General features: G+C 37.9%; 1 protein-coding gene across 1 annotated transcript in view; it reads left to right on the top strand.

The window, feature by feature from the left end:
• LOC138620899 (receptor tyrosine-protein kinase erbB-4-like) overlaps positions 1-10398 on the top strand; it is a 299444-nt gene that overhangs the window by 197188 nt on the left and 91858 nt on the right. The window contains exons 7-10 of the mRNA XM_069698538.1: positions 38-179; positions 4551-4664; positions 4953-5079; positions 7552-7625. Coding sequence (XP_069554639.1) covers positions 38-179; positions 4551-4664; positions 4953-5079; positions 7552-7625 — 457 coding nt within the window. The remainder of the gene's footprint in view (positions 1-37; positions 180-4550; positions 4665-4952; positions 5080-7551; positions 7626-10398) is intronic.

The raw sequence follows: 10398 nt of genomic DNA, 5'->3' as shown, positions 1-10398 counted from the left end.
CCCTTTAAATAAGGGACTTCTGTGTGTGTGTTGGCAGGCCTGCACTAACTTCAATGACAGTGGGGCATGTGTGACCCAGTGCCCCCAGCCTTTTGTCTACAACCCCACCACCTTTCAACTAGAGCACAATCCCAGGGCAAAGTACACTTATGGAGCCTTCTGTGTCAAGAAGTGTCCACGTAAGTGTCACCGCCTGGACGCACACACACACACACACACACACACACACACACACACACACACACACACACACACACACACACACACACACACACACACACACACACACACACACACACACACCTGCTTTACTGAACTCTCTAACCATTAATCGTAAATCGTAACCCCTTCATTGTTATCCTAACCTAAAAGCCATTTAGCCAAAAGGTTGTTGTGTTGACAGTCAGTATGCGGTTTGTTATTTTTGTATCTGTTTGGATGACCCAGTGGGAAAATGTATCAATCCAATGTGATATACCAATACACAGCACAGTGAGGCCACGGATTTTTCAGAGCTGCGATTGCGGGGATTAACATGTTCAACCAAACAACCCCTCTGCACCTGCACTCCCTCTGCCACTAGGAGATGGGAAAGGGGGATGGCAGCTTTACACGAGGGAAGCATTTTGGTGATTTTGCTAACTTGGGTGATCAATGTTATTTTAGCTTCATTTTTAAAGTTACAACACTTTAAGGTTCTAAAAGAGAGAGATTAACATTCACTCTTCTGTCAATACTGTGACAATTTTAAACATTGGTTCGTTGGAGCAGACAAGTTTGAGCCATGCTGAGGCAAACTTTCATCATGATGTATTTCCTTACGTACCCACAAGTCTGTGTTCCCCGCTGCAAGAAAAAATTGGTTGATACACTTGGTGATTAAAGATAAAGAAAAAAACTACAGTACAAAACTACAGTACAAAATAACTGCTTGAGTTGAATACAAATGGTTAATGCTGTTTATTTTTTAGGTTAAAAAAAAAGGTGATGCTTGTTTACTACTGTTATTAACTGCTAGATGCACCAAACTGATGGCCATTGCAGTGTTGTTGTTTAATTGTATTCAATTTTATTGTGCTATTAATTTTTTACATTTTTATATTTTATATTTTTACCTAAATTTTTATTCCGTCATTTTTATTGCTTACGCTGTATCTTTGCATGCTGCTGTAGCGGAAACATTTCCCCTTCTGGGATCAATAAAGTATATATATTTACCTATCTTAGCATGGCTTCTTCTCCTGCTAAGGCTAAATAACTTTCCCATGGCAAATAAATGTATGATAATCCAGTAAACTTTAATACCCAATTTCAAAAAGACATTAAATCCCACCCACCCTGCTGACTCTGAGGATTAGATAAAAGATGGTTAGTTGATACATGAAGCATGCTGAAGAAAACAACGAATGGCGCACAATTGTATGCAGGCAAACATGTTCATTTGCAGCACATCTGTCAAAGTACGCCTGTATATTCCTATTTACATAATGCCAGGATAATACTTAAAAGATCATAACTGTCTATACGCACAGACACATGCATCCATGTGCATTTTCCTAGAGTGATTGCCATTGTCACACATGCATGCAGTGTGTGGACAGCAGCAAGATTATGTTCTTCAAATTCCTCATTTGCATTGGATGTGGGCAGATACAATAAATATAAACACCTCTTCCTGTTTTGCTTTCACATACATATCAATGTTTTGCCATGAACAAGAACAGCAATTACATCCTTGGGGAGCTTGACTTGAATTTAGTCCTCAAGCTTCTCATAACCTTGTCATTACTGCTGGTAGATCATTTTTCAGGGCAAATGCTGCTAATATGGTATAATACAGTTTGTTTTATGCTTGTCTGAGATAACCTCTTTGTGTGTGAGGGTGCTCTTGTATTTCTATCTTTGTAAGGGCCAACTTGGGTTTTAGACTTTGGGAATTGGGTTTTTTGCAAAGTGAGGACATTTTTCATTTCAACAAGGACCTTTGGGTTGAATTAGGCTGGTTAAGACCAGCTGTGGCATTTAATTATGGTCAAGGTAAATGTCAGTGAGGGTTCTCACAAGTACTGCATAAAACAAACATTTGTTGTCAAGTCCAAAGTTCCTGTCTTTCAATTCACTTGGTGTAAACTTAGTGTATCACATGTACATTATTCATTAAAAAAAAATGTAAGGCCAGTAAGTATTCTTTGTGCCCAACTGCCAATTCTTTGAGATCCTGGAGTGAGAAGTGGGACGTTACTTGTGTTTATACACATTTCTCACAAAAACAAAAAAATATAGTTTAAACAATGAACCCACAGTCTATAAGTTACCTTATGATGAATGACAGCACCACAGGTTTAGAGTATGGTGACACATTTATGGATAAATCATGCAGTCTTTAAAAAAGCCAGTGCTGCCAAAATAGCTCCCGGGGGTCTGAAGCGATTCTTCACTTGTGAGCATCTTACTGCAGGGACAGACACACATTTCTTTTAAAAGATAAGCCCCGATTTGAGGTTTTAATTGGGGTAGTGAAAACTACTATTTAACTCTGCTTTCATGTGTTTTGCCAGTAATATATTTTGTGTTTAAAATCTTAAAATTGTCATTTTCATTGGGCCATGGATCTCTGCAGAATAACATATCCAGCCGAAGCCCCACGTACACTAAAATGTATTTTTCATCAGTTTGACACAGACATGTTAAAAATGTAAAATCCTTTGACTCATTCAGTTGCATTCAGTCCTGTTGATTGTGACACTGATTTAGTAAATTGTAACTCATTGGGTTTTTACTCTATTGCTATAACATACCAGTTCAAACTTGCGAGACAGAATGTCTAATAAAAGTCAAACCTTGAATTGGTATTTTGAAAGAATTTCTCTAATATTTTGAGCATACACAGTATTAAACCATGAAACCAGCTGTCACGTTGTGTAAAGGATGTTGAGTAAATTCAAGTGGTAGAAACCAGGCAAACAAGCAGCAAACAAATCCTTTAATAGAGACTATTCTATACTACTATATTATTTCAAATATACTTATCTTATAATATAATATATAATATATATTATAATATACTTCATTCTGTATCACACATTTTAAATTTGTATTCTTGGTCAACCCTTACCCAATACTGGTTTATCTTAAAAAGCTGTCTACATTTAAACAGTCCGTATCCAGCCTGAGGTTGTGCTGACTGGTGTTTCCAAAAGCCGGTGCAGGTGATAAGGGGCCAGAGAATTTGGTCTGCATCACCACCATACTCTATCTCCTCTCACTGCTTTTGCGACATTAGTCCTGGTATTACTGTGCTGTTCTGTTACCACTACTCAGCTAACCACTCACCACGCCCAAAGCTAATTATGGGAACCACCTGCTGTTCACAACATCAGTGAAAAGGCCAACCAGCAGGGAGGAAAATGAGGTTTGTGCTTTCAGGCAGTGTTCATTTCTAGACAAACATCAGATACAGTAGAATCCTTAGTTGGGTAAAAGTCAGTCTCTACTGGTTCTTTTTTTGTGGTAGTTTTCAATGTTTGGCCTACTGTACGGTGTGAATACCATTTTTATATGATTAGGTCAGTTGTTAAGTCTTCCTACTTCTCACTTAATTGCAAGCCATATATTAGGTTGCATAACATATACTGTATACCTCTAATTATGTAGTCTTTATGTTCACTGTAGTGACCTGCCAGAGCCTACTGAGTTATGAATATGACCTCCTTTTATCACCATGTTAGTTGGACCACCAGAAGGTCCAAATAACAGACACAAATTGTGAGCTGGATTGACTGTAAAAAATTGAAAATTACACATCAAAGTCAATATAAGTATTTTTTGATATAATTTTTTACAAAAAGCAAATTAATATATTGTGATCTAAAGAAAACCTGTTTTTACTTTAATTTTCGGAGTCTTATAATAATCTGTAACGGACGTCTGTTACTTCAGTGGGTTCTTGCTGCACAAATCACACCATCCAGCATTGGTACAGTTCAATCGGCTTTATGTTACCGTTTTTGGATCAGCCACAGTCTGTGCGCTCTGCTGCCGTGCCTCCGAGCACACCCGCAGCGTCTGTCTCTCTGTCCGTCCGTGTCTCCCGCTTCCTCTCCGGTGTGTCACTACTGGTCTATATGGGGAGAGAGACAATCAGCGACAGAGTTCAGATGGGCTAATTAAGCCTCTTCGCGGCACCGTTCCCTGAACCACTCCCCCACTCTGTGCCCCCTGCAGCTGAGCCAAACCACACCCACTACCACATAATCGTAGCTCTGATAATTATTTTAAAAATATGAATCACTTCAATGTTTTTTCTGTGATTAGTGAATATTACAATGCATTCAATATAAAACCTCTGTATATGAAAGTTGTATCCTCTAATGCAATGTATGTGCAGTAATGGAAGCACCAGTCAGGCAAAAGGGAACCAACGTGACTTTCAACACTTTTTTTGTGATTTCTTACACTCAACTGCCATTTATGGTACTGTATGTTCCTGTGTGACAAACTGCAGCCATCTGTACTTGACATTTACATTTGACATTTATTTATTTTTTCAGATAACTTTGTGGTGGACCACAGCTCCTGTGTGAGAGCGTGCCCCAGTAACAAGATGGAGGTGGAGGAGAACCGCATCAAGATGTGCATCCCTTGTACTGACATTTGTCCTAAAGGTAAAACACCAACAGATGATCAAGAATATAGGAACTACATATACAGTTTAAAGTCATAATTAATTATTGTAATACACTGTTGTGTTTTTTTTTCATGCCATATCCAGGACTTTTAGTGTTCATATACAAGAGAAACATATACTGGTTAATGAAAAATTCTATACTGATATTTAATAATACTGCATGTTGCATCAACACCCTTAATCTACATTGTTTTTGCATTTTAGCATTATTAAGCCTTTTTTAATATATTAATTTAGTTTGCTGTTTTTACTGTTTTTTGTGCAGCATGTGATGGAATAGGTACAGCCAGCCTGCAGACAGCTCAGACTGTGGACTCCAGCAACATTGACAAGTTTGTCAACTGCACCAAAATCAATGGCAACCTGGTGTTCCTCATTACTGGAATCAAAGGGTGAGAGTTCAGATCATTTAGCATATTATAATGAGAAAAGATTGTTGTTATGTTTGGACATTTTATGTCTTTTCTAAAGAGTATAGCTTTTAAAACAAAATTTGTGATGGATGGATGCTATTAAAGTGAAACATGTTTATGAATTTGTGAAACAAAAACTCAAGAGTTCTTGATTTTATTTGTCAGTGATTCAATATAGTCAATGTTGGAATTCAGATAAACAATAATCTTTTTTTTCCCCCTCTAATCTGAAACTACACGTCAGCAACTGCTGGTGATGGAAAGACTAGTGGAGTAGAAAAGAGTAAAAGTACTCTTAATTTATAGGAATTTTACTCAAGTAAAAGTAAAATTATTCAATGTAAAAAGTAAGTTAGGTAAATCTACCATGAGGAAACATTTTTAAAGCGTTAGGGAGAGATTAAAGAAACATTTAATAATGGTAGTAATGGTGGTAATAATCCCTTATTGTGTAACTAATAAATTAAAGAACACTTTTATGCTACAAAATAAAGTGCATTAAAGTACCAATGTATAATCTTGTGGAACGTCATCAGGCCGCTCTGGATGAGCCGCACTGAGCCCTTATGTCCAAAGCCACATTAAATTCCTTAGCTGAAGACGAGCACTTTGCTGCCTCTGCATGTAACTGATTATTAATTATGAATATACTATATAACCGTATTCCTCAGTGTAGCCTTCCCAAAATTAGCCAGAAAAAAAAGCACTAAACCACCACAGCAGGGATCCACAGATCTTGTGTAGTGATATATAACTATATAAACCACAGACACTGCCACTTTTTATATAATTAACAGCAGAGTAAACATTCCTATTGCTAACAGACAATTTAACAATTTACTCTTTTCTGGTGATTTATTTGCAGTGATTTATTAACACAACATAGTGCTTGCAAACAAAACTGTACATTGTAAGGAAATGCGGTGGTTTTTACCTTGCTCTGGATGCTAAGTTACAAAAATCAGTGAGTTTGTTGTTGTACTCACCTCTGTTATTTTATGAGTCTTGCACTCCATGAAGACCTCCTGAGGTTGCTGTGGGCTCAGGTTCTCTGCTCGGTCATTCTCAATGCAAAACAGCTTATAAGCAGCCCATTCAACCATTCAATCCCACAACGCTCCAAGTTCTCAAACATGGAGGTGGATGTGCGCTAAGCCGTCACAACGGGTTGTAAAAAAACAGCACACACATCAGTGAAGTTTGCTCCTGCACATAAAAATCACAGCTGCAAGGTCCACCATGAGGATTTTAGCATATAACCAGACTAGGCATACAGATGGTGGTACGCAACATCGTGGATGTGTTTAATTTGGGTCACTTAGCATACTTTCAGTTTGGTGCATTAAATCAATGATTAATTAAGGTAGATGCAACTCTTTTTTTTCCCAACCCAGCAGAGGTAATTCTTTTCTTAATCATGACTACAGAAATGATGGCACTCTTAATTTAACGGCACGATGGAGCTTTTGTATTGTTTACAGACTGCTAGGCTCAGTCCAGGTGTAACCGCATGCCTCTTGAACACATTTAGGGTATTTATGTTTTAGAGAAGTAAGATGAGAGCACCTGACAATGTCACCTCTCTGGACATGAAGCTCGGCCCTCCGAGTCAATGCAGACAAACCATCTGCTCCGTCTCGTTTTTGTCTAGCTTTTGAGTGACTCCTTTCTTTGGTTCTATTGTCACATATTTTTCTTCAAACATCTTCCTCTTCTTTCGTGACCCTTTTAAGGCTGCAATTTTAAATGTAGCAAGGTATTATACTTCTTATTTAAAAACAGTTAATGGGTTCTAAAATAGCCATGAGTACATGATACAAAAGTAAATGTAATTGTTTATTTCCACCATTAGATAATGCATCCAGCATGAATCCCTTCATATCCACATAAGTGAGAAAATTGTGATTGTCAGAATTGTTTTTTATGTATTCCATTTTGATGTAAAGATAAGTGTGCCACCTAAAAGCCTGAATAAAAATTGAAGCAAGCTGTTAATTGGTTGAATGAATGTGAAATATGTTAGCAGTGTCACCAATGGCAAGTGGAAAGTGAGTATGCTTAAAGTGCCTCGAGAGTTAGAGCACTGCGGGTATACAGTATGTATGTGCTCATGAATTACTCTAAGAGGTGTAAAAGGATTTTGCTGCGGGGAATGTGGTTTGTAAGAGTCTAGAGGATGACTGTAGATGACAAAGCAAACACAATGTATTATTTCTGAATGGATATACACCACTGTATGTGTGCAGGCAAATTATCATTCACAAGTACTTCAAAATGGTGTAACACTAGATTATTTTGCTGTCTGTCTTGCTGGGTGTGGCTCAGTTTTATTTTTTATTTTTAATATCCTTCACATATATAATAACGTACCCATGCAGTATAAATAAAAAGCAGATGCTTTGTTTTTCTTTTTTTTTGTTTGCATCATTCTGATCTCTCTATTATTTACAGAGACGTCTATCACAATATTGAAGCTTTGGATCCAGAAAAACTCAATGTATTCCGCACTGTTCGAGAGATCACAGGTGAGCACATCCTTGTACCGTACGTCTCTGCACATGCATAAGCATTAACAAAAAAATATATATTAATGAATAGAATTTACTTTTCTTTTGAGCTTTAAAGCCATATATACTGCACATGTGTGTGGCTTGTATCTGTGTGTGTGTGCGTTTGCTTAAGTCCACCTCACCCCCTCCCCTTGAGACTGTCCACACCAAGGATAGACATTGCAACATAAGATGAATATCATATGAGTCTTTCAATCTACTCTTTCTCTCTGCTGCTTCTCCCTCGGGGAGTCCCTAGCCTTGAGTCCCACTGTCCCAGCTCTCCCTTCACGCACCATGAAGAAAAGATCCAGAACATGTGGTGCGCATCGTTAATCCTCGAGCTCCCCTATCCCACCGCCACTTTTGAGCTGCATGGATATTGTCATCTTTCCAGCACAGACATTTGACAATGCCGTCAAAGAGAAACCTTGAATCTTTGGTGTCATATTCTCTTACAAAATGGGGAAATACTGTTGAAGTATTTTTGGTTTACTAAGATTTACAAAAAGAGAAGCCTTATAGAAAAAAAAAGGACAACCATTTTCACTGAGAATTACTTATTTGTTTACATCAGTTGGTAAAAAGCGAGTAAAAAGCATCTCTGGAATTCACATTTAAATGCATGACTTTTCTAAGACATTTTACTTTATCTACAACAGATAGGAAGCAAATATTATTATAATTGATGGTAATGACTCTTTAGATGTAAAATAAGCGGTGATAAATGCACATAATTAAGTGTAGTGGTAGTTTCCCAAGTTGCTCGTTATGCAGCTCATGCTTTTGTGTTGCCACCACATCTGTCTGCATTATCTACGTGTGAGTAAAAGCACAATGCTCTGCTAAGAAAAGCACTCGCTTGGTTGTTGTTCAAGAGAGTATTACAGGTTTGGAAGAGTACCAACTGATACTGGAAGTTCTGAATAAAAAATAACTAGATATTTGTAATACTTTAATGGAGAATAGCAACTGACCAAAGATGTCACTCACAGATAATGTGGAGGTCTAATGACAGCAAATCTATAACACAACATCCAGAAGACAAAGTTAAGTATATCATCCTGTAAGGGGAAATAAACCGTTGAATAGAACCTTGAGTGGGCATCTCCAATTACGATGTCTGTGTTTTGACAAAGGTGTAAAGCAAGAAAGATAAAATGATTTTCAACTTGCGTCCATTGATAAAATGTGATTAGCAAGCAGTCTCAGTCATTACAGAGTAATTAGCTGCTGTCTTAGTAAATCACACATTAATTTCCAAATGGGAGCTTAAAATATGATATCTACAGTAAAGCCCAGTGTGCATGTGCTCCTGAATGGATATTACAGAATTTGCATGTGGCTGATGAAAGTCCGATTATAAAGTAAGACTGAAAATGCTAAATGTAATCATTTAAATTGGCTTAGTTAAAACCCAAAACTTAACTTCCAAGTTTTTTTTTTGTTTCTTCTCTTGTGCTTAGTGATGACAGTTTGAGAGCAGGTGATGGGGCATAAACCAGTGGCCGTGTACTCAGACATGTGTGTCAGCTCAGCTTGTCATCTCTCCAAGCTGTCAAGAGAACGTGACTCCTGGCAGAGGCAGCCAACCTGCCTCTGTGACCCCAGGGTCACATCTAGCATTGCTCTAGCTTTCAAATGAGCTGTGTAGGAGGACAGCTCTCATCGAGCACACCAGCAGATCCATCTTTTCCTCTCAAGGTTTTTTTTTCTGTTTTTCAGTGAATCCTGCTTCTATTTTTTAGGATCTTCAAAGACATTTCACTGGGTCAGGTTTCACACAAAGCATGGGAGATCAACTCCTGCAATTTAGCATAAGTGGGTTTCTCAGTGTTGTGACTCAGAATGTAATCACCACAACTTAAGCACTCTTAACCTTTGCTTGCGAGTTCATGGCCTTCTTCTCTAAGTGGCTCCACGGTGTAATTTGCTGTGCACATCACTGTGTTGCAGCTTCAACAGAACATAAAACCCTGCTAGGTGATATTTTCATTTCAAATATATCGCACAGAAGCACTCTTTAATAGAGGGGAGAAGAAAAAAAAACCTGATGTTCGTAATGTTCATTCATTAATGTTGGTTTTGGCCATTTTGTATGATTTTTGTGACAGTCAGAGACATTTTTGAAATCCCCAGACTTATCCTTTAACTTTATACAAAAAAAAAAAAAAAAAAAAAGTCTGTCACTGAATACAAACAAGAGGCTAAAGTAAATCTATTTTTTTCAACTACAAAAACAAATTGGAATCCCACAGAACCCACATTCAACCTTCAACAGAGAGTGTTTGTCCATTCTGTATCCTCAGCAGAGCTACGCACAGTTGATCACTTACAGTTCTGTACAGTTATTTTTCACCACAGTATTACTGACACACACTAAAAATGTAAATCAGTGTGTTAATGCTGTTGTTCATAACGACCGGTTTGCTGTGTGTTAGTCTGGAGGAGGCTTTTAGTAGCTCTTGTCTTTTGGAAAGTTTGCCGGTTGTTGTGTTTTCCTGAACTGTGTTGCTGTGGCTCTACCAAGCTGTCATTCTGTTATCACAGGAAAGAGCATGTTGTGTGCCACATGATCGCTATCACTCTGTATTAAAAATGAGTAGCTGTTGGTTTAAGACGTAATACCTAATATTGTTTTTTTACACAATATGTACCGACTGTGTCAGATGTGTGCGCCTTGGTTGATGTAGTGGGATGTAACTATGATGTAACTCTCTGCAGTTAGCGGAGCCCAACAGTCTGTGAT

This window comes from Brachyistius frenatus, unplaced genomic scaffold (genome assembly GCF_029030835.1).
Source record: "Brachyistius frenatus isolate BFR_SWC_R1_liver_20210118 unplaced genomic scaffold, ASM2903083v1 Contig_27, whole genome shotgun sequence".
In the NCBI taxonomy this organism is placed as follows: domain Eukaryota; kingdom Metazoa; phylum Chordata; class Actinopteri; family Embiotocidae; genus Brachyistius; species Brachyistius frenatus.
The sequence above is the reverse complement of the archived record's forward strand: the minus strand, read 5'-3'. Positions and strand labels throughout refer to the sequence as shown.